Genomic DNA, 23852 nt, shown 5'->3' with positions numbered 1-23852 from the left:
TCTATGGGGTTGAAGACTAGATAGTCATAGTTACTTTCCTCTTATGACTTGGCCAAGCCATTTCTAATATAAGACTTAGACTCCTTAGGATGCTAAATTGAAACATTTAGCATGTTTCTTGATTGATATTGTTTATGCTAGTTGTAATTCTAATTTTATACTTGATATTTATTGTTATTGTATATAGCTTTGTTTTAGGCTTAGAACTCGCTTAGACAAAAGGAGGAGGTACTGTGGTAACTTCTTCAGTCAATATCCTTTAAGATACCAGCCCACTTGGGATTGATCTTTTATACTATAAAATCAGCAGTAAAGCTTACACTCTCTCTCCCTCTGCTGCTGGATTCAGTTCTTCTTCCCCTTTTGTGCAGAGGACTGTGATATGTGAGTCCACCCCTAAATAAATATCTGTTTATTATGTTCAGTTTTGAGCTAGTGTGGGACTACTTTGTAGCATCCATCAGCATATGTCCATAGATAATTGTAGATCTCACATTTCATTAAACAGCTTCTTTTTGCAGCAGTGATTCGACTTTTAATCTATGATTTTGAGATCAGATACTTCAACCATGGCAGTGGTGCAGATCCATTTAGTACTACATCATTCAGAGTAGTTGTCATCATCATCATCATCATCATCATCATCATCATCATCATCATTTATGCCCTAGCAGTGCTTAAGCATGCATGGGCAGCCTGTTTATGGCCGTTCTCTAGTTGTTCCTATCCTAGGACTGGGTAGTTTTAGGTGCTTATATTGTTGTCATACCCAAGATTCCACACTCTTTCTTTTTGCTCTCTATCCAGTGTTTTTAGGGCCTTCCTCTTTGCTTTATCCCATGCATGCCTCCAAGCAGTGTTATCTTTGAGTATCTGCTGCCATTCATTCTCATAACATAGCCAAAGTATCTTAACTGCTGTTGCTGTATCCTGTAGTTTACTTCCTTCTGCAGATGAAGATGTTCATTAATATCATCATTGCATAGCCTATCTCTTTGTGTGACATCTAGAATCCTCCTGACACATGCATCTCAAACACATCCAGCCACTTTTCTGAGGAGCATTTCATTGTTCAGGTTTCAGAGTTGTAAAGAAGGCAGCTCAAGACAAGTGTCTCATATACTTTCAGTTTTGGCATTGTCATTATATCTCTTGCTGACCAAACTTTTCCTAGTGTCTATAATGCAGCCCTCACTATCCCTATATGCCTCTTGACATTTGAAATAATTGCCTCCTTTGAACTGATGTTTCCTCCCAGATAGACAAAGTTGACTGTTTGCTTGAGGTTCTGATTCTTTATTTTAATGTTAGAATCTTTGTGGGCCCTTCCATGTATTATATCTCAGTCTTCTTGATGTTTACTTTTATTTTCATTTATTTCCACAACTCTATCATGGTCTGGAGCTCATTTGGACTTTCAGCAATTAGTACTGTATCATCAGCTAAATACAAGTTATTGATTCACACAACACCTATCTGCACGCCCATTTCCTCATCATATGGGGCTGTTGCTATTATTATTCCAGGAATACATTAAAGAGTAGTGGTGGGAGGATGCATCCCACTAGATCAAAATTACAGATCTAAAGTGTGTCTGTTTATCAGACAATTATGGAGTCTAACTGTTGAAGACAAACCCAATTAAACGTTTTCTTTCATAAGTTGTGTTGGTCATAGTGTTTTGTCACATCAATAAAAAAGTAACTAAAACAAAAGACATGTTTGTTCTGTCTATGTTTTGGTAACTAGAAATGAAGCTGACTTAAAGACCCACACAGATTTTCTTTTTCTCTTTTTCGATGAACATCAATTGCTTACTTTTGAAAAAAAAGAAAAAAACCTGACAACTATCTTCCAAAGTGGTCAAACATTGCTCTAATGGTTTGTAACATATGACATCCTAGCTAGGGCTTGGTGTTGTCAGTGGTTTGGATTTTATTCATCTTAATATTTATTTACTGTATTCGATTGTTTGAACTGTCTTAAAGGCATATGATAGCTGAGCATTGTGTTAGCCTTTTGTCACTGTGTCAAATGCCCGAAAGAAATAATTAAAAGAGGACAGGTTTACTTAAACTCATGGTTTAAGAGAGTTAAGTTTGTGGCTACTTGGTTATGCTGTTTTGGGGCTCATCCATAGTGAAGCTGAACATCAGGAGAACATCATATGGTAGAGCAAAGTGGCTCTCTTTCTGACAAAAAAGAGGTAAGTAAGGAGGCTGACAAATACAAGATGTAACTTCCCCAGATGCTTCTCAAGCAACCCATATCTAAGTTTACATCACTTCCAAATAATGTAGTCAAATAAGGAATCCAACCATAGGTGGATACAAAGTTTACATGAAGCCTTTGTGATGGAATCTCTTTGTAATGACTATACCTACTAGCTGGGAATCTAGCCTTTAACTCTTGAACCTTTATTTATTTTCTAATATGTTGTTCATTTTCTTACTGCTGAATTTTGAGAGATCTTTTTTTCCCCCTTGAAGTTGTGTTGCTTTATTAGGTCAGTCCCATGCTTATGAGTAATTTGTCAATACATAAGAACATTTGAATTTTACCATTTTAGATAGTTTTCATTTATTGGGTGTGTCTTTTAGAAATACGCTTTGATAGTCTATGACTTATCTTATTCTGTTGATAAAAGCCACTTTAAAGAATCAAGCACTGTCGTCAATACATCTTCAAAATATGGTGCTAACAGTCAACAAATATCTCTATTTGGGAATGATTTCCACAATGGATCTTCATCTGTGACTCTTTCATCAAGTAATATAAAAGTAAGAGTAAGGAAGTGGTTTTTATTTCATTGTGTTGAATTTTAACCATATTTTAAAGAATCACGACGATGTCCTTCAGAGAAGAGCCTGAAAATATCTTCAGGAGATAATTTTTCTCAACCTCCAAACAACACTGAGACTGCCTATGTCACATGCCCTACTCCTGCATGGAAGTGGGCTGAACTTTTCCATGGAGAATGAAACTCTGTTTTCAGCTACTTTGACAAATCAAATCTCTCTCTCTTTTTTTTTTTTTTTTTTTTTGTTTTGTTTCGTTTTTTTGTTTTGTTTTGTTTTGTTTTTTTGAGGGACAGGGTTTCTCTGTGGTTTTGGAGCCTGTCCTGGAACTAGCTCTTGTAGACCAGGCTGGTCTCAAACTCACAGAGATCCACCTGTCTCTGCCTCCCGAGTGCTGGGATTAAAGGCGTGCGCCACCACCGCCCGGCGACAAATCAAATATCTTGATGGCAACTCTGAGTTCAGCAAATGTAACCGAACTGTGACTTACTTTTCTGCTTGTGAATCCCGGGAATTCTTTTATTTCAATAAATCTCTCACTTTTCTCATGACACGTTTCCCCTTGGGGAGACATCTCCTGAAATGAAGGCTATGATACTACCATAGTAATAATAACCAGGTGAATTTATTGAATATTCATAAGAGGTGAAGTATTGAATTAAGAGTTTTGTATATAAATCATACTTAAAATTTAAGAATTACATTATCATTCCCATTTTTGGGTGAGTAAACCAGAATGAAAGATGTTAGGAAACTGGTTCAAATTGATATAGTTTAAGGCAGTGTAATAGACAGATGGCTAAACAAATTAACCAAGTTTTTCAAATCATCTCTTTCAATAAAAATGAAAAGATTTTTCCCTCTCTATTGTTTTTCAGGAAAAATAAGTTTACTTAATAAAAAGGTAGTGTACTTCATGTTTTGTGATGATTATATTGCCCCACAAAAACAAAAATGATATCCAATTCTTAGTCCTCTGAGTTTTGCAATTAGAGCCAACTCTTGACTTTCTGGGATATTCAACATTCTATCTCTTTATTTGATAAGAAACAGAATCATATATCTATACCTTAAAGCAAGAGGTTGAATGCTTGGGTGACTATATGGAATAAGAATCTGAGTCAGCTATGGTCTCATTCATGCAGAGTATGAAGTGTTTGCAACTTTTCCAGCTGAAATCTGTTTTAGGAGTAATATCAGTGACATTTAATTTAAAACTCTATAATGAGAATCATTGTCTGATTGGGTCTACAACCATAACTACAACCATTGGATATTAGTTCAAGATGCTTTCTAGTTTGGTGACCTTCACTGATTAAACATCTCCTGATGTCTGCTGACTTTAAGTCGGGTTCCTGGAATCTCTTTTTTATGTATTTCTAAATGTAAATTTCTGAAAAGTGACATATTGGTTATACTGTGTCTTTAGCTCTGATATGTCTCTATAGTCCCATGAGCAAAATCTTTGATGAATATTGTCTGTAGCCAAACAATTATTGATGAAACCTTGTTCCTTTGTGTATTTGATCTTCTTCGTTAGTCTTAGCTTTGTGTTTCTGGTCATTATGTTTTTGTTCTCTCTTCTCCTTTTGTACTTCTGTGGTTCTATCCAACTTGAAAGTTCTTAACACTAACTGTCTTAACAGACAGTTCTCATGTTTGACTGGGACTCTCTACCAAAAACCCCATGTAGAACCCTCTCTGATGGCGGTGTTTTAATACCCCAAAATGGATCTCTTCTGCTTAGGAGTAAATGCAACACAGACTTTAGACAACTGTTGACATTTGGTGATTGCTGTGTTCATCTTGTTTATTCCAGCTATATATATATATTCTCCTTTCTTTGTAAATAATGAACATGTAGGCATACATTTCTGAAAAGGCTGCCCTGGTTATTTCTCAAACTATATGTTTCTAAAGCTGGAATTTTCTGTTTCACTAAACTTTAATTGTGGCCTAAAAATAGAGGATTGATACAACAGTCCCCTGTGAGTAGTGTGCAGGCGCTTGAAGTTAGGAAAGAAACTCATATTCCTTGTGCAGCCTGAGGGGAATTCTTACCTCACCCCGGAAGTTCCTTCCTGCTGCATGTACAATCTTCTGGAGAAGCGCTGTCCAAATGACAGCTTCCAGAGAGAGATTATGCATGCATGCACTCTGTGCACCCAAAGAGCTGGCACTCATAGGACACAGGGTCCTGACAGAGAATTCTTAGAATAAGTCAGGAACGGAACTCTTTAGAGAAGAGATGCCAAAAATTTAATCTCAATTTCCTAAGTTAAAATTAAATTTGACTGTTTCCAAAAGAAAAACAATTGCTGATTGAAAACCACCACGAATAATTTCAAAAGCCACCAAAGCATTGGAGCACTTGTTTTAATAAGGAGAATGACACTGTGATTCTTCTGTTACATAAATGAATTCAATTTGTTTTGGAAGATAAAAAGTAAGTTATTCAACAAACCTCCCTTCTCTCTCTCTCCCTTCTTTGATTCTTCCCTCTCTCTCCTTCCCTCCTTACCTTCACTTCTTCCTTTATGCCTTTCTTTCTTTTGCAGTAGGCAGATATTATATTATGCCATGATTATAGAATAAAATAAGCCTAGAATTCCAAATAATCAACTATCTGTCCTATTTCAGTATTGCCTCAGTAATCTAATACTGAGGAAACGCCTCAACTAATCTTCACAGTTAATTACAAAATATATTTGGATTAGCCTAAAAGATTTTTTTTCTGCTACAGTAAGGTGTACCAGAACGTTATTAAGTCCAGAATGGTTTCCTGCTTTCATAGTAACCATTTATTCATGAAGTTTAGTTGAACACCAACTATAGGGGTCAGGTGTGACCTGATGCCCTTGGATGTGGGGATGACTTCGCTTTGCTTCCTGGTATATGAGTTATGCAATAAAAATATAGCATGTTGAGCCGAGTTATTATAGGTTTATGAATGTATTTCCATAAGGTGACCAGGGGGATTACTGATCTTGGATGAGACTAAAAGATCAGGCTTCTAAACAAAATAAAACAGCAGGCACATGAGGAGCCTTGTACCACTACATTACAGCAGGTCCAGCCATAGGAAAGGTGGAGAAAATGTCAGTGGATAAGGTGAGAGGAATGCCTCCCTTCTTATGCATGCACAGGGGTCTACCGAGGTCATTTATTGCCTCCGGAATTCTGTTTGTACACCAATAATATTCCTGTTTTCCTACCTAAGATTTATAATGGTGGTTCTCAACCTTCCTAATGCTACAACCTTTTAATGCAGTTCCTCATGTTATGGTAACTTCCAACGAAAAAATTATTTTCAATGATACTTCATAGCTGTCATATTGCTACTGTTATGAATCATAATGTAAATAAATATATGATATGCAGAATATGTAATATGCGACCCCTGTGAAAGGTTTGTCTGAACCCCCAAAGGGGTCATGACCCACAGGTTGAGAACCACTGACTTCGAAGAACACTAATTGAGGTGTAAACTGTGGTGAACATGCACCTATCGGATCTCAGAGATGATCAACTCACCAACAGCTTTGGCAGCTGCTCAGGTCCACATCTCCACCTCTGGCCACATCTGGGAGGGTTTCTTCAGGTTGGTGCCCTTCTGTTTCTTCTAGGGAGCCAGTTTGGGGAAGGATAGGTTCTTGTTCTCCAATGCCCTCTTCTTTCTGATCTGTCTCTATCTGAATCAAAGGTACCTCTCTTGAGCAAAGCGGCTGCCTGGGGCTTTTGAGAACAATGGCATCGTGGCATGAAGAGGTTTCTTTTCTAGGATCAGAACCACCCAGTTTCTTACCAGGAGCTGTTTTGCTCCGAGATGACACTGGGGAATGATTACTTTCAGTAACAACATCCTTTCTCTGGTAATCCACCGACTCCTGTACCAGCAGAGCTGGCCCACTGTGGCCTCTGCTGGCGGCTACTCCATTTGCACCCTTCTCTACTTTCAAAGGAGAGCCACTTGAAACGGGACCAGGACTGACACCTGCTGCCTCGCCATCATCCATAATAATTTTGTTCTTTCTCATGAGAGCCTCAATGGAGGTGGCCCACGTTTCATGAATGAGCATGTTTGTGACCTGGTCAGTCCCACTTCTGCGATACAAGCAAGAGTCTGATTGGCAGAGACCAGATGAGGAAGCCCTACTGACTGGCTGTACATTTAGCGAATCTTGAGGGCAGTTTTGGGCAAAGCCGTCTAAGGAGTTGGCTTTGACAGGTGCGTTTACTGTTAATCTGGAGCATGGGGACCTGCTGTCAGGCATAGATGACTGTCTGTAACACAATGGGGAGCGGGCCGAAGGAGACAGCAAGCCCGTGGTCCAGTCATGGCTGCTTCGTCTGGAGGAGGTACCATCTTTACTTTCTTTGGCGATGTCCCTCAGCATGTACCTGTAGAACTCCTCAGTGATGCTCTCTGTGCTGGACTGTTTAGAGGGGCAGCTCGGCCTCACGTTGAGGTGGTCGTTTTTCTGGCATACCTGCTGCATTGCTGAGCTCAGAATACTGCTGGCATTTTTGCCAGCATAGTAATCCAGCAGTAACTCAAATCCCCTCCCCTCGTTTTCCATCTGTTTCACCATGAACCTGGAAAACTCCTCGGTGATGCTCTCACAGCTGGACTGTTTGGAGACTGAGCTGGCGCGGCTAACTGGCTGGCTTAAGGTACTCATTAAACCCAGGCTATTAACATAGACCCTGGCTTCAGAGTCCTCCTCAGGAATGCTTTCACAGCTGGAGGCTTTCAGCCTGTTCCACCTATCACCTCCCAGAAACCGATTCCGGGAACAGCTCTGGGCTTGCCACACTCCATCCACCATGGAGAATTCTGTGAGGTTCATGATCTTGGCTGCCACTTCATTCGCGAAGGTGCTGACGGAGTCCGGAGTGTCTTCAAGGTTCACGGACTCATCCATGACCCTGTTCATCAGCTTCTCTTTCAGCTCTGGATGCTCGTCTGTTTTCCTCTTGATTTCGCTGAGGCGAGGTGGCTTGTGTTTCCTCACAGTGCTTCCACTGCCTGAGTTCTCCTTCTTCCTCTTCAAGGATCGGCACGGTCCGTTGGGCGCCATCAGAAGCTCGTTCCCTCTTTTCCAAGCGCAAAACCATGGCTGTTTTCCATTGGAGTTGTCAAGGCAGATTGCAGCAATTTCGGTTGCCATGGAAACAACAGTCCCTGCCAATTCTTCGGCAAAGTCTGTGATGCAGTAGACCTCGGACTGTTTTGCCTGTAGTGTAGACTGAGCAGGGAACACCAGGTCATCCCCTAATGAGGATCGGTTAACTTGAACTTCGTTGTTTATGAGAGTGCCCCAGGTGTGTTTCTCTTGGGTGCTTAGAACAAGGCTGTCTTCAGTTTCCTGGGTGCCACCACAGCACTCGCCTGCTCTGGGGGACTTTCCTGTTTCCATAGAGGCTCTCTGTTCTTTGCCATCCAAACTGAGTGTGTAGTCAGGGTTCTTTGAGGCCTCTCCCATAAGCCCTTTCAGGTATATTTCCTTGGGTGATGTTTTAGCAGCTGGACCAAGCATTCTGCAGCAGCATGAGAATTCAGATGACAGCCTGGGGTTGTTGCATAGTCCCAACCTTGCTCCACCCGTGCTTTGCTTTGGAGGTGCATCCTCAACAAGATCACCACTGACAAGGCCAGTGCAATTTGCATTGCTAAGAGAATGGTTGCCTGAACATGCTGAGGCATTTGCCCCTGTTTGACCAGCAGCCTGATCAAACGACTGGCAACCTAAGGGTTCTGCCTCTGTCCACCTGAGGGTCTCTTCAGGAAGGCCAGTGGGATGGTCACTGGGTGTTACAACATGACTCATCTCTTTGAACGTGAAGCAGATCACATTGAGGAGAAGCTGGTTCACACTTTCCATTAAGGAGTCCAGAATTCCATAGCGATGTCTTTCATCCGTGGGGCGAGCTGTTACGTTTGTCTGGTGAACCTCATCAATGCAATGCTTGAGAATGACGTTGGATAGGGTCTGTGCCAGTTCATTCCTTTGGGTGTTTTCTTTGCCCAGGCTCTGGGTTCTGGAAGTGGTTTCTACGATTCTCCTATTCACAGAGTCCAAGAGGTCTCCAATGCTGCCGTATGCATCAGGTCGTGCTAAGACTAGAGCGGCCTCCGTGAGCAGAGCCTCTGCAATGGCTTCCTTCCCCAGCTCTGTGCTCCTCTCTGTCACTAAACTTTCAGCTGAGGATATTTCTTCAGAAGCCCCAGAGGTGAGCAAGAGGTTACTTGGAGCTACAGAACATGTCACCTCTTCTCTTTCAACGAGGCCGCAGACAGCAACAGCGCTTGCCACCTGTGTCATGCCACACAGAGCTGACGGAAAGGAGTAGTCAGTTACAGACGGTTCCATGAGTACTTGCGGCACTTGAGTTTGCTGTACCCCACTGCCTCTCTGGGTACAGCTGGATATCAGGGATTCCTGTTCCATGGTGAGTCTTTCTGTGGCCTGTGGACTGGAAATGGTTCCAATGACCGTGGCTGCACAAGCTAGGGCAACTTCTAGGGCACTCTGAGTGGATCTGCGAGAACCTTCTCCGGAAGGGATGCCTGAGGTTTCAACAGAAACTTCCGTCTCAGGCCAAGAGACACTTGGCTCCAGGGCAGCGTCACTGCCTTCTGAACTCTGCACAATGACAATTTTGGGGAGCTCATTCCATGAACGAGGGACCACTGTATCTTTTGTACAACAGCCACCGGGAAGCAGAGAGCTTCCCACAGAGAAACTAACCGAAGATTCCCCCGGGAGTGTTGGTTGCGCCTGAGACAATCTGATGAAGGCATCTTGCAGCACCGATTCCGCTAAGTTTGTAGCATACTCGCCCGTGGTGGCTTCTCCATTTTGAACAGGAGGAAAAGAATTTTGCAGGCCACCATGATCTCTGGGGTTGCTACCCTGCTCAATGACTGCTCCGCAGGAAGAAAGCCCCTCGTTCTTAACCATGGAGAGATAAGCATCCCGAGGGATAAACAGCATCTGAGATTTTTCTGTTTCTCCTTTGATGTTTTCCGGGTACGAGTGGTTTGTGGTCAGCTGCTTGGCCCCTGCTACTTCACTTTTCCCACGGGATGACCTGGCAGAAGGATTGACATTTTGCAAGAGTGTGTTCTCTGCTATGTTTTCCTTTGGCCCTTCTGTTTTCATGGGTGTACGGTGTTTTCTAGTGTGTTTTTCCCCTAAAGAACAATGCAACTTTTCCTTGTGGTAATCCCATCCTTCCTGAGTAGCTGACACGTTAGCTGACACGTTTATAGTTTCAAAACCTAGTAAAGAGAAAATGAGGGAGGACCGTCACTACGTTTTGGATAGCAGATTCTAATGGGCCTAAACTAACAATTACTTTCTAAATTTACTTCCAGCTCTCCACCCCCCCCCCCCCCGTCTTTAGTACAGCACTGTGACTGTTGCCTCATTTAAAGTGAATCTGATACAGATGTTGAATTTTGCTTTGCAGCGTGGCCTTATAACACTCCTTTAATGTGGTATACAAATGTGGGGATTGGGAGAGGAGAAGGTATTTGGGAATGATGGCTTGCTGTCATTTTTCCTTGGGGAAGTGGCACAGGAAATTGCAGCGTAGGGAAGGGAGAGAGAAGAGGTGGGGAGTAGGGGGCAAGAAGAAGAGTTTCATAGGAGCTTTGTTGTAAGGATTTGTACTAAGAAGTGCACAGGACCAGCCTCAACAACAATGCAACACTTTATGCAATTTTCTTCTCTGGGGGTTGAGGTGGGAAGAGGGACCCTGAGTTTGCTAATGACTCAGTAGGTGTAAATGATGGCTGAGCACTGTCCTGCCTCATTCCCTTCCTGTCTCACAAACACCACTAATTGTAAACACTTTTAGAAACCAAGGCTTAAAAGAGACCAGAGAGAAGTCTTAGGTATCAGAGTCTCAAAGTGAAATTCTGGGATACAAATCCAAGCCAGGCCAACTTGGTTTTTCTTGGTAATGCTGGCATTTCTGGAAGTTTCAGGGAAACTAACTTTCCTGTTCGGAAGAAACTTCTTGGCGGGTGGAAAGGTTTTTCTTTAGAGCACACAGATTTCCCCCAGCATCCCTAAGGCATCTTCTGGGAGCCAGCATGCATCCAGCCATTAAGCTGCCTTAAATACATTAGTCAGCATGCTCCCCAGTGTTCTCTTCATATTGTTTGTCTCATCAAACCTGACCAAGTAGAGACTGTGAGGCATCAGCTAAATTGACATGGCCTGAAACTTTTGCTGGACTCCCTCTGACAATGGTGTGGGTCGGGGGACATGCTTGCTTTATCAGTAACATCTTACCACTCCTGTATTCCTCCGCCTCCATGTCCTCCTCCATGTGCTCGGAGGCAGTAAGGAAATCTTCCTCGATTGAAGACAGAGAACAGTTTGTGTCATCCTCCAGCTTCAAGACGCTGGTCTCCTGGTGGAGCTGGCGCTCCTGCACCACTTCCAGACCAATTAAGAACTTGTTGATCTCAAAGATGATGCAGTTGGTACTGTTTGGTCTGTTTCCTCTTGCACACTGGACCAAGCAGATATCAGGCAGCCAAGGGCACTGAAAGCAGACAGAAAAGAAGGCACTTTCTCCAAAACGGCAATAAAAGATGATTATCAGTGACTATTCTTTTTCCCAAGCTCTTCTGAGAAAAGGAGAAGGGCTCTTAAAAATATTGGAAATATCTTCAGAGCTTCTGCCATAAACTGTTTGAAAAAAAAGCATCATACGGCATTTTGGAACAGGGCATTTAGAAGAAAGCTTTCCTTAAAAGAAAACAATTATCTGTATCATATAGCTGAGATTTCCCTCATCAAAGCAGAAAAATAAACTGTTCAAAATTGAATAGGGAAGGAAGATTTCATTCAACTTTATTGAAACAAGCAGAGTGAGCACAGAACCCAGACCATCACTGGGAGGAAACAAAAAGCAATGTGGATTTAAGGCTGGTTGTGTTTGCTAATTGGTTTTACACAAAAGAAAAGTAAAATGTTGTCTACTTGGGAGCCAGTGGCCTACAGATAGCAGTACCCCATTCTCTCCTAGAATGGGAGAGGGGAGCTGGTTTTAAGGCATGGTTCTCAGGTCCTTGGATAAAACACTACTTGGTCATAAAACTGGAGAGAGGTTTACAAAGAGAATTACAAGTCATATGGGAAAGAAATCACAGTAATATGTTTCTTGGACTAAGTGCTTGGGGGTAGGAAGTAGGCTAAGGCTTGGGTTAGGAAGCTTGGCTGAAAGTTTATAGAAGGGGTTCTTAGGCTTCTGGGCTGCCTCTCTTGGTTAAATGGAGATCCTTTCTCAGAATGTTATCCTTTATTATCTCGATAGTAGTCAATAAGGCCTCTGTCAGTGTTTTGGCTATGGAGTTAGGTGTCCTTTCAACTCTATGCGGGCTTCACTTTGGTGTTGCTCTCTTGAAGGAGCCAACGTGAAATACAAAGATGCACACTAAGAGAGGTCTGATGAGCTTTACAGCACAACACACGTTCCTTTCCCAGCCAGTGACAAAGGGGCCTGAGTGATGGGCTCATGCCTCAGACATGCTCAGAGTCATGGACCACCTGGTTGTTCCTCAGGATTCATCTTCATTACTCATGCTCTTTCCATTAAAAGAGCAGCAAATGTTTCATTTCTCCTCAGTAGATACCCAGTAAACCAAAACAACAACAATAAAAGATTGTGCACAATTCTCTGCATGTGTGGGCGGAGGGTGTATATATGTATTATACATATATACATGTATATGTTCACAGGAATGCCAGTGCTCTTGTCATAGCCCATACATGTGGAAGCTAGAGGTTGACATTGGGTGTAATTAGTAATCTTCTGTCACTCCCCACCTCCATAGCATTTGAGACATAGTCTCTTATTAAACTTGGAGCTTTGCATTTTGCCTAGATGGGCCAATGAGACTCTAGGACCTGCCCACTGCTACAGCTACACCTCCCAGCACTGACATTATAGGTATATCGTTGAAACACGTGTCCTTTACTTGAGTGCTGGGGATCTGAACACAGGCCATCATGCCTCCACAACAAACATTTTACCACTGAGTTACTGCCCCTGCCCCCATAATTTCATTTTTCATAATGTCAAGAATATATAGAATTACAGCAGATTTCAGGAGAAATATCTCCAAATGGATATAAGAGTTAATGGACAGGGGAGAAATTCAGTCCTTAAGTAGAATTAGAAATGTTTGGAAATAAATATTTGATGTCCAAATGATCACTTTTCAAAAGAGACGTTTCAATCTAATGCTCATCTGTATAATGCTGGTGTGTGGTTATTACTGGGGAGCACAAGAGCATGGAGAAGAATACAGGCATATAGACACCCATAAGCTGTTTCCAGAAGCAGTTTAGTGTTTTCTTATCTGTGTCATGTATCCATTTTTGGCTGAATATTGTAACTAGAGTCATTGTAGGAAAGATGATTTTAAAATAAAGAAATCAATCATTTACAGAAGGGCTAAGGAGCTCCTAGTTTGCAGGGACAGAATTTAATTATGCACATTTGTGATCAGAACTGCTTTTTAAAGATGGTGGCACACAGCCTTGCGTTTAAAGTGTGGGATGGATGTAGACTTGATGTCTCGGCCTTTTCTGGATGCCCTTTTGAAATGCATAATTTCAGACTTCGACCCAGTTACACTAAATCATGGTCCACAAGAAATACCCAGTATCCATAGAAGGCTTCTGTGAAGTTTGCAAAGAAGAAAGGTTACACCTGGGCCTTGGCAAACTCATGCATGTGTGGCTAATCACATCCTCATCTCACAGGGAGGACAGCCAGAGGGGTAGACAGGACTGTTGCATATGGTAACCTTCTCAACATATCTGCTTCTGTAGCCAAGTGTCTCGGTTAGCTCTTATTGTCAACTCAGTCTTAAGTCACAAGACTGGGAATAGGGACCCCCAAGTTAACTCTGCCTCAGTCAGACTGGCCTGTGAGCATATTGGTGAGAGATCATCTTGACCAATGACTGTTGAGAGAGGATCTAGCCCACTATGGGTGGCACCATCCCTAGGCAGGTGAACTTGGACTGTATAAGAAAGCTAAGAATGTGAGACAGTGAGTAGCATTCCTCTGTGGTTTCTGCTTTAGCTCCTGCTTTAATGTCCCTCAATGATCGACTATTACCTATATGTGTAAGCTAAAACCTTAACCCTATCCTCCATGATTGCTTTTGTTCGTGGTGTTTATTGTAGCACCAGAAATCAAACAGGAACAGAAAGTAATTAATTTTTTTTTAACATTTTATTTAACAACTGGCTATTGAAATGTTTTTGAGAGAAGAGAGAAAGGAAAGACTGGAGAGACCTTGGGGAGGTGGGAGGGTGGAGGTGGAGGAAAGGCAGATATAGGAGCAAGGAAGAAGATATCTACATTAAGAGAGCCATTTTAGGGTTGGCAAGAGACTTGGCTGTAGAGGGGATACCAGGTGTCCACGGGGATGTCCCAAGCTAGGTCCTCGGGCAGCAGAGGAGAGGGTGTCTGAACTGGCCTTGCCCCACTATCACACTGATGATCATCTCGAATATCACCATAGAATCTTCATCTGGTGACGGATGGAGATAGAGAAAGAGACCCTCATCAAAGCAATGGACTGAGCTCCCAAGATCCAGTTGAAGAGCAAAAGAGGAAGAAGATGAGCAAGGAAGTCAGGCCCGTGAGGGGTTGGTCCGTCCACTGAGACAGTGTGCCTGTTGTAATGGGAGCTCACCAAATCCAGCTAGACAGGGACTGAGCAAGCATGTGATCAAACCGGACTCTCTGAATGTGGCTGACATTGGGGGCTGACTGAGAAGTCATTGATAAAGGCACTGGGACTTGTTTCTACTGCATGCACTGGCTTTTTGGAACCTTAGTCTATTTGGATGCAAAGCTTCCTAGGCCTGGATGTGGCCAGGAGGGCCTTGGACTTCCCACAGGCCAGGATTCCCTGCCCCCTCTTAAGGAGGGAGAAGGAGGGAGGAGAGTAAGTGGGGGAGCGGGAGGGTAATGGGAGGAGGGGAGGAAGTGGAAATTTTTGAATGAAAAAAAATTAAAAAACAAACAAACAAACAAAAAAGAAATGTTCTTTTGTTATTATTATTTTTCTTGGATGGCCATAGTACATGTTCATTAGTGGTTTGAGATGCATGCATGGGGACTGCTGGATTTGTACTTATATATATTTAATAATACACATAGACAATAAGGTTCCACAAATAACTGTAAAGTAGCTCCATAGATGCAAAATGCTTAACTTGTTCACGACTGTAAACCCTGGTAATGACCAAGCCATTAGTATGTCATGAGTGTATTGTGAGGCCAGCCCTAAAGATGACTTGTTCAGACTTCCGTGGCTAAATCGAGAATACAGTTTATCCCTGTTTCTACATCCTTATTTGTGGTTTAGCAGACCACTGATTTTAACAGGTGTAAACCAGACAGTCACAGAGTATCTTTAAAAAGTAGATACTTGCTATGATGGCTAAGATGAAGTTCATTGCTGATGATGTTCCCACTTTTCTGACCCACTAAAACAGGTGATGTGGTGTCTGTAAAATGAGGTAGTAGCTGTGGGAGCCCTAGGAATCTGCTGAGAGGTAAAGAGATACAGAATAAGTGATGGAGAGAGTGATAAAAAGGAAGTATGAGATCTAGAGACAGGCACTGATAGGTTGTAGGGAAAAGGATACACAAACTGTGTACACTTTGCTCTTTGGCATGGAATTCTTACCAGATGGGGCTCAAGCTCCTGGCCTCCAGTGGTCCTCCCACCTCAGCCTCCCAGATAGTGAAGACTAGAGTGTCCTGCCACCATGGTTGACTTCGAACATTCTTTACTCTGTGATATTTAATGAGGTATTGGTAACTCTACTCTCACCAATCCCATGGGACGTTTCTACTCATTTGGTGACCATAATTTATCCACTTTGTCCTCATATTCTGTGAGGTAGAATTTTCTGCTTTATTTACTGTGTGAGAAATCCACAGGAAGCTCATCTCTGCATCCCAGGGGTGAATCTTTTTTTTTTTAATTCTTTTTTAATTAAAATTTCCACCTGCTCCCCGTTTCCCATTTCCCTCCCGCTCCTCCCAAATATTGCCCCCTCCCCCCACTTCCCTCCCCCTATCCCCACTCCTCTTCTCCTCCCCCCACTCCATTCCCCCTCCCTCTCGAAACTGAAGAGCAGTCCAAATTCCCTGCCCTGCATTCCCTGCCCTGCGGGAAGACCAAGGTCCTCCCACTTCTATCTAGGTCCAGGAAGGTGAGCATCCAAACAGGCTAAGCTCCCACAAAGCCAGTTCATGTATTAGGATCGAAACCTAGTGCCATTGTCCTTGGCTTCTCATCAGCCTTCATTGTCCACCATGTTCAGAGAGTCCAGTTTCAACCCATGCTTATTCAGTCCCAGTCCAGCTGGCCTTGGTGGGCTCTTGCCTGGCCAAGCGGAACAGTACATTCCGCAAATGAGAGTGACTGGTTAAGAAATGAATACATAACACATGAGAAACAAAAGAACTCAATGAGACATTTGAGAACAAGCTAAAAAGGTAGCTGTAGTCAACTTGAACTAAAAAGAATAATGTCTCCTTGTATCTGATGAACAGGACCTACAGAGAGAAAGCAGGAAAGAGGCTCTAGGAAAAATCCATGTCCTGTTCAACATGGTTCAAGTCCTTTCATCTTTTCTATTATTTGTGTTTGCTTAGTTACACGAAACCATACATTCTCAGTATTCTTAAGTCTACTTTCAGTTATGTTTTTTTCTCTTTCCAGTTCCTCTAGTTATGTTTAATTAATAATACTAAATAAGGTCAATCAAAATCTGCCAAGTTCAGTTTAAGGCCAGGCCCAATTAATGTCAGTATCAACTTTCATGAATACACAAGAAGAAAATGGTACCTCCCGATTTTAATACAAGAAATTGCTCATGTTAGCTACAGCTGAGCACATCTGGAAATAAATGATCTAGTTTTATAAAGTAGATAGGAATAAAGTTTTCAATTGCTGTATATTTAAAGCCATAGCAAATAATTTATTTGAATTCATGGAAAATTTATAGTTAAAAAGCGTTGTTATTAGCTTCAGAAATAAGAATATACGATTACTAAGCTGTAAAGTTTTCCTATTCATTGATTGACTTATCACATTGTTTGAAAAGTCATTATTAAAATGTTGCAATTTTAATATAAAGCAACTCATATTTTAGAGGATACCTGAGAGAAAAAAAATAGCTTAAATTTTTTTATAGGATGTTGGGTTTCTTAGAATTTTGCTCTATTTTTTATAACAAAACTAAAATTCATTTTGAATAAGGTGCTTTGTACAAATTTCATTTCTCAAGTTGATGCCCCCAAGTAGAAACTAATTTATTCTCCTTCATAGATAGGTAAACTCAGGCTGAGAAATACCCAAATCCTTCAGGTTCAAATCTCAACTCTTGGCTGTTCAGGAAGATTCTTTCTCTTGGCTGACAAGATGTAAATTATTGTATATTATGGGATTCTTGTTTTATTAGTGAAAAGGATTGCACAAATGTGCAGATAGATATGTGGTCAGGCCAAGGGCTGGTAAATAGTGCTTGCTCTCCACTTAAGTTTTGACTTCCAGAACTAGTTGGAGTTTACTTTATGATATTAAGAAACTTTTTTCTAGATAAAAATCTTTAAGTCAGTAGCAGATCATTCCTGGACATAGAGGCAGAGGAAATACAGGCCTGTAAGCATTGCAAAAATACTTACAAACTTCAGACTTGAAATTTTTTTCTGATCATCACTGTTTTGCTCAATATAAAGGACACTTACAACTTAGAGCCATTTCTCGATACCCACCTTCCAGAAATCCAGATAATGAAAAGTATTATTATATTGATGCTTCAGTCAGAAAATTCCAACAGATTAGATAGAGATCTGCCCTAAGTCTCTCGAGTCAAGGAAGAATAAAGGCTGACTTTCCAGAATTCTGATATTTTGGTGCACAGCAAATGCTCACTTCTTTGGAACCAGTGAATATATTGTTACAGCGTACCTTGTGTGTACTTCAAATTGACTAAGAAGCTTTAAATGCATTCCTCAAACTAGTGTTGTGATGGTTTAGACAACAGCAACAAAGAAGAATCTATCAGAGAATATAATACTTCTATTCCTACTTTATTTTTAATGACATTCTTTCTTGTGGAATTTTACTCCTTGGGGCCAGCATACTTCATTTCCATCCCAGAAGCCACATTCTCGACTTGGAAGCTTCGATAATTTGATATTTCTTAAAGGGCAAATAGGCCCCAGAAGAATGATGCTATAGGATGATATGATAATCAGATGATGCATACTAGAATTCTGGGTTTGTTCCTAAAAGGGGAGAAGATTCTGATTTTGAATATTTAGCGAGGCCTTGTAGAACAGAAAGTGAAATAACCCAGGATCTGCTCAAGTCCCAGTGAAACAACCCTGAGGATCTGAGAATTGATGCAGAGGAAAAAAACCCATCAACCTCTGAGTGGTGCTGTATGGGAGACACCGGGATAAAGGCCAGTATCAAATACAGAGTCACCGTGGGCTCTTCCACTAAAGCTCACACACAGCATCTGTTTGGGGTCATATCTATCTGACTAGAGAAACGTTTATCACGAAGTGACTAGTTGATTGAGAACGATGCACCTTACCTGTGAAACGTCAAAATCTGCCTGGAGGTTTCCAGAGGCTAATCCACTGAGGAGGACAATTTCATTTTCTTTCGGCTGTTGGACATTCATGGAGTTGATGAGTTTTGGAAGGTCTGGTGAGACATTGAGCAGTTTCTGTGGGGGTAAGACTTTGTTAGTTTAGAGGATTCTTTTATACCCCCAAACTGTTCCATCTACAAAAATTATTTATTAGTTAGAGTATAGATATATTAGCTGCTTAGTCTATAGTTCCTTGCAACACAACTCCTGCTCCTAAGACAGGGATCATTGTAGAAGAGTCAGGCAGAAAGACTGTGGTAGGAAGAGGAACAAGAAGTTTGCTGTGAGATTATTTCTCCTAGAAATGCCAGAGAAGCTAAACCTATGAAGTGCCACCAACATGGCTGTCTAAACCTGACCTGAACAAGGATGGCACCGATATATGTGCTGACACGGAAGGGAGAAAGTTCAGGAGGCCTCAACCCTGGGCAAAGGACTGCAGGCAGCCAAGGGATGCTGAGAGCAGGATAAATAGTCTTCCCAGGCAAAAATACAACTATCTAATACCAAATAGTCATCTCTGAAAACATCACACACACACACACACACACACACACACACACACACACACACACACTCTCTCTCTCTCTCACCACCAATCAAGTAAGAGCATGAATTTGAATGAAAACAGGCAGATGTGCATGGGAGGAACTGAGGGAAGAGAAGGAAAGTAGGAAATGATGATGTAATTATATTATAAGCTCAAAATATAAAAATATTAAAATCCTTGAAATCTAGAAAAGAAACTGTTTCAAATTAGATAAGAAGAATAGAGCATTTAAACTTGAAATAAAACCTCTGGCTTCAAATTTTCCAAAGTGAACGTTTGGCAATTCCTATTACACAATAGGAATAAACACTAGTTTATTTTTTTTCCTCTTGCTAGCAATCTTCTGTTCCAATAAACTCAATCATAAAAAAATCATATCCAATACTGATTTTGCTTTGCCTACGTTCTAAGCAGTTTGGTAAAGGCTGTATATGGGACATCCTATTCCATTTAATCTATACCAGATTCCTATGTGAATGAGATGCCATAATTACTTTCATATAGCCTATGGCCTAGAAAATGGTAAGTTGCACAAATCATATCATCTGTGTAAGAGAATCCATAGCTGGAAATTCTCTTAAGTCATTCTATAAATTATGGAAACACAGTCACTATGATGGGAATCTGCTTCTGCCCTCTCTGTCCTCTCTCTGAAAGACTCTACATACTAACTCCATTGAACAAAGCTACATGCACGATTTTCTGTGAAACCTCTATAACTATCCAGGGAACAATATTTGGAATCTGGTGAAAGTTTGTAGTGCGTAACACCTGTGAATAACTTAATTTAATTATGCCAAGGAAAAATATAGGAGCACTGAGTAATCTCAGGTTCTGCATAGACCATGACTGGGTCCTCAATCACTACATGCCTAGTGTAAATTAAATGAAGCATGTGTATATTGTTGTGTGATAATCCAACTGCAATCATGCTGTTTTATCAAAGGAGGTCAAGCCTCTCAGTGTTGGGCATGTAGTGACAAATTGTGACATTACTTAAGTCCTTTCGTTGTACCACAGGCATGCTCAGCCTCGAAAGAACTGAACAGACAGACGTTCAAGAACTTAATGCAGTTACATCAGTTCTCAACCTTGAATGGGCCTGGGGAAGTTGACTGCCATGAGGTGCAAAATATTCAAGCTCATGGTGTGGGTAAGACAATGAAAACACAGTTGAGATAAGATTTGGGCAAGATTTAATGAAAAGAATGGGAAAGAAGTAATCCTGGGAGCCAGGGGAAAGGGCTGGCTACCTTCACCCGAATTATAAGAAACCTAGGAAAAGGCATGCCAGACTGTGGTGTGAAAGTGAAGCAAGGACAGAATAGTCACTTTAGGATGCTGACAGGCAAGGGGAGGCACACTTTTGCAGGCAGGGAAAAGTGACTTTCAAATGTGTGTGTGTGTGTCTGTGTCTCTGTGTGTCTGTGTCTGTGTGTGTATGTAACGGGGTAACTGATGGAGGAGTTAATTTTATTGGTTAAATAAAGAAACAGCCTTAGCCCTTTAAGAGGACAGAAAATTAGGTAGGCGGAGTAGACAGAACAGGATGCTGGGAGAAAGAAGCCGAGTAAGGAGTCGCCATAATTTTCCCACTCCAGACAGACGCAGGTTAAGATCTTTTCTGGTAAGCCAGCTCGTGGTACTACACAAAATATTAAAAATGGGTTAGATCAATATGTAAGAGCTAGCCAATAAGAGGCTGGAGCTAATGGGCCAGGCAGTGATTAAAAAAATACAGTTTCCATGTAATTATTTTGGGACATAAGCCATGCGGGCGGCCGGGTACCGGGGACGCAGCCCCGCCGCTCCATATTACAACAGGTAACAGGTGCAGCGCAAGGTCAAGGAAACGGGCAGTGATGAAACCGTCTACGCTTCTACATCATAGACAGAGTCCAGCCTTCATCACAGGCTCCTGGAGGGCTCCAGGTCCATGTGGTACCTGTTGCAGGTTCTCTGTGCTGCAGGCATCCTTGTTCACATCTAGATTCACAAAGCAGACCTGAAAAAGAAAGCAAAACCATCAATTATATGAAGAATCTACGCATCCCGTTATAAAAAAGTTTCTAAAATATAGCTGTAGAAAGTTTTCAAGTCTTAGGGATTTTATGTAGCTTGACATAGAGACCATCACTTCGGTTTGGGGCTCTACAAAGATTTCCAGCCCCCTTCTCACAGATCTCAATTGTTATGGCAAATGCCTTCCTTTCATTGACCAACATAGTCAAACAATTCCTGGTTTTGCGTGAGTCACAGAATAATCTTGAGGTTTATGTTATTATCGAATCCCATGAAATAGAAAAGAAAATGAAAGAAACAAAGTAAAGAGCTTATAAATCATGAGTAATTTTCTACATTTCTCCCAGCACAATGTGTGGTAGCGGGTTCTCACTGCCTGAGTACTGAGTTTATTTTAATTTACCTAGTTTTATTAAGATTGTTCCTTAGTTGTTCATCTTAGATAAATGTCTAAATCAGGTAGTTTAAAATAATGGGTGCATTAATAAATATGCATTTCAAACAGCATCAAAATAACTTATTCAAATTAAAATTTCTAATTTCCAGCATATCATACAGATAGGTAAATATTATGAACACTGTGGTGGGGTTGAAGAAAGGATTAAGGAAAAGTTTCCAGAAAATAAATTTGGTTTAGGAAAGTTAGAAAGGTTCTGTCAGGCAGGGAGCGAGGAGGATGTCCATAGACAACAGGCATAGTGCTTGGAGAGAAAACCCAGTGTCAGAGAAAGAGTTGATTGTAGCCCAGCCTGGGAGAAGAAGTGCTAAAAATAAAATCATAGAATGATGATATCAAATGATAGGACAGAAATGAGGTTTTATATCCCTCAAAATTTTTGAAATGTTTTTATTCTTCATTCCGTGATTTGAATGTGTCAAATAGAGAACATCTTTAGAATTTTGGTAAGATGTGTGATCTTATTAGATGCGTGCAGATCTGTGGAGCCTTCTGATCTCAGTTGGTTGGTACAAGGTCAGGGTTTCTCAGAATCCACTCTTTTCCTTTTGAGATAAAAACAAACAAACAAACAAACATTGGTCGACAAGAGAAAGCCTTAGAAACCAGCATGGAACAGACTACCACTGCTCAGTTTCCAGACGAGAGATTTCCCCAAGCTTTACAGGTTCGCATGATCCCTGCATTGTCATATGGTATAGTAGATACTTGTTGATTCAGCTCATTGGTATCAGAATGAGATAAGGCCATAAAATGCTCCTTCATTTTCATTCAAACTCTGTTCCTCAGGACACTCTAAATGGAAAGTTGGGAGTCATGGGTCATGCGTCCCTTTGCAGATAATGCATTGCATGCACAGTAGATGGAAGTCAGAAAAGCTTCACGATCTAGAACCATTTGAGGATTCACACAGTAATTGGAACTTTGACCTTGGAAAATTGGTTCAATATCCATTAGTGCTCAGGGGTTTAATAACGCACTATCAGCACTGCAGATGCTGAGTTAATTTGATGATTCTCCACTCACCTTTAAAAAGGCCATTACCTTTCCTTTATACATCACAAAATTCTCATTATCAAGTATCACAGTGGGAAAAGGCAGAACAGAGACCAACAAAAGCTATCTACGATAGTGATTATCTGCCCTCCAATACAAACTTCAGTTATAAAAAGACAAACTCGTTCATGTACTGTGGGTTGTGATATGACATTTTGCTGATGTATGTCAACAACCTGCTTAAATCTGGCATGGAATACTTTTGTTTCTGTATCTTTGTGGTAGGATATTGAATAAGGATTTTAGGGCCTAATATATAATATATAAACACACACATTATATATACACACATATATGTATATATTTGTATATATGTACACACATATATACTTCACATATATATATATATATACATTGTCAAGGGAAAATTTATTCAATAAAAGAATAATAAGACATTATTAGATATAAAAATAAATTTTTTTGTAAATAAATTATCAGTAAAATGTAGGTACAGGGAAGATGGTTTAGTGGGCACACAGCTTGTAATACAAGCTTGAGTTCAAATCCTCAGACCAAATAATAGCTGGAATAGTCTTTAATCACCTCTTTAATTTGGCAGCAGTTTTAGAAAAGTATCTTCTCCATGAAGAGTAAAGACATACCCCAGTCTTGTTTTCATATGGTCTAGTGAATATTTTTCAGCTACTCAAATTCTTATTTATAAAATCTCTGTTTTTTAGCTTAATTTCCATTTTAGTGGGGAGCTGTCACACAGTTCCTTTCATGCCTGAGTTATTACAGTTTTACTACTTTATAGGAATATTATGATTTTGTGCTTTATAAACATAAGAACTTGAAATAATTGTTGTGAGATTTTAATGAAAATGAGAAAAATACATAATTCATTTATAAGTATTGATGTTATGGTACTGTGTAAATTCCTTACCAGAGAGGACTTTGGGTTTACTGAATGTCACTGAAAAACCATTTTGTTTTTATGTTTTTCATGCTGATGGTTGAGAAATTTTACATATGCAAGCTCTGCTCACTTCAGTCTTATGCTTGGAGTATTGAGAAATGGAGTATGTACCAACATGAATATGATCTCTGATCTGACTCCATCATGTCACGGCTTTCTGTTGAGTTGTCCCGTTCTATGGTAAGAATATCCTTGAGAGCCATTCCTTCTTGAAGGTGGCTAGCAATACTTTAAATGTATATGGAATGTCCCAAAGCCACATAGAGTGTATATCCTAACTATAACACCATTCAATTTTTCTAGTGCCAGACCTCACAAATCATTT

General features: G+C 40.8%; 1 protein-coding gene across 3 annotated transcripts in view; it reads right to left on the bottom strand.

Annotated features, from left to right (window-relative positions):
* The window catches only part of Sphkap (SPHK1 interactor, AKAP domain containing), a 147406-nt gene that overhangs the window by 21461 nt on the left and 102093 nt on the right, over positions 1-23852 (bottom strand). For all 3 annotated transcript variants that reach the window (XM_057755652.1, XM_057755665.1, XM_057755658.1), the window contains 4 exons: positions 21019-21078; positions 18464-18598; positions 11105-11360; positions 6333-10083 (listed from right to left, as the gene is read on the bottom strand). In XM_057755652.1, the coding sequence (XP_057611635.1) occupies positions 6333-10083; positions 11105-11360; positions 18464-18598; positions 21019-21078 (4202 nt within the window). The remainder of the gene's footprint in view (positions 1-6332; positions 10084-11104; positions 11361-18463; positions 18599-21018; positions 21079-23852) is intronic.

The sequence above is a fragment of the Chionomys nivalis genome, chromosome 2 (genome assembly GCF_950005125.1).
Source record: "Chionomys nivalis chromosome 2, mChiNiv1.1, whole genome shotgun sequence".
NCBI classification, from domain to species: Eukaryota; Metazoa; Chordata; class Mammalia; order Rodentia; family Cricetidae; genus Chionomys; species Chionomys nivalis.
Note: the sequence above shows the minus strand (reverse complement) of the source record. Positions and strands in the feature narration are given on the sequence as shown.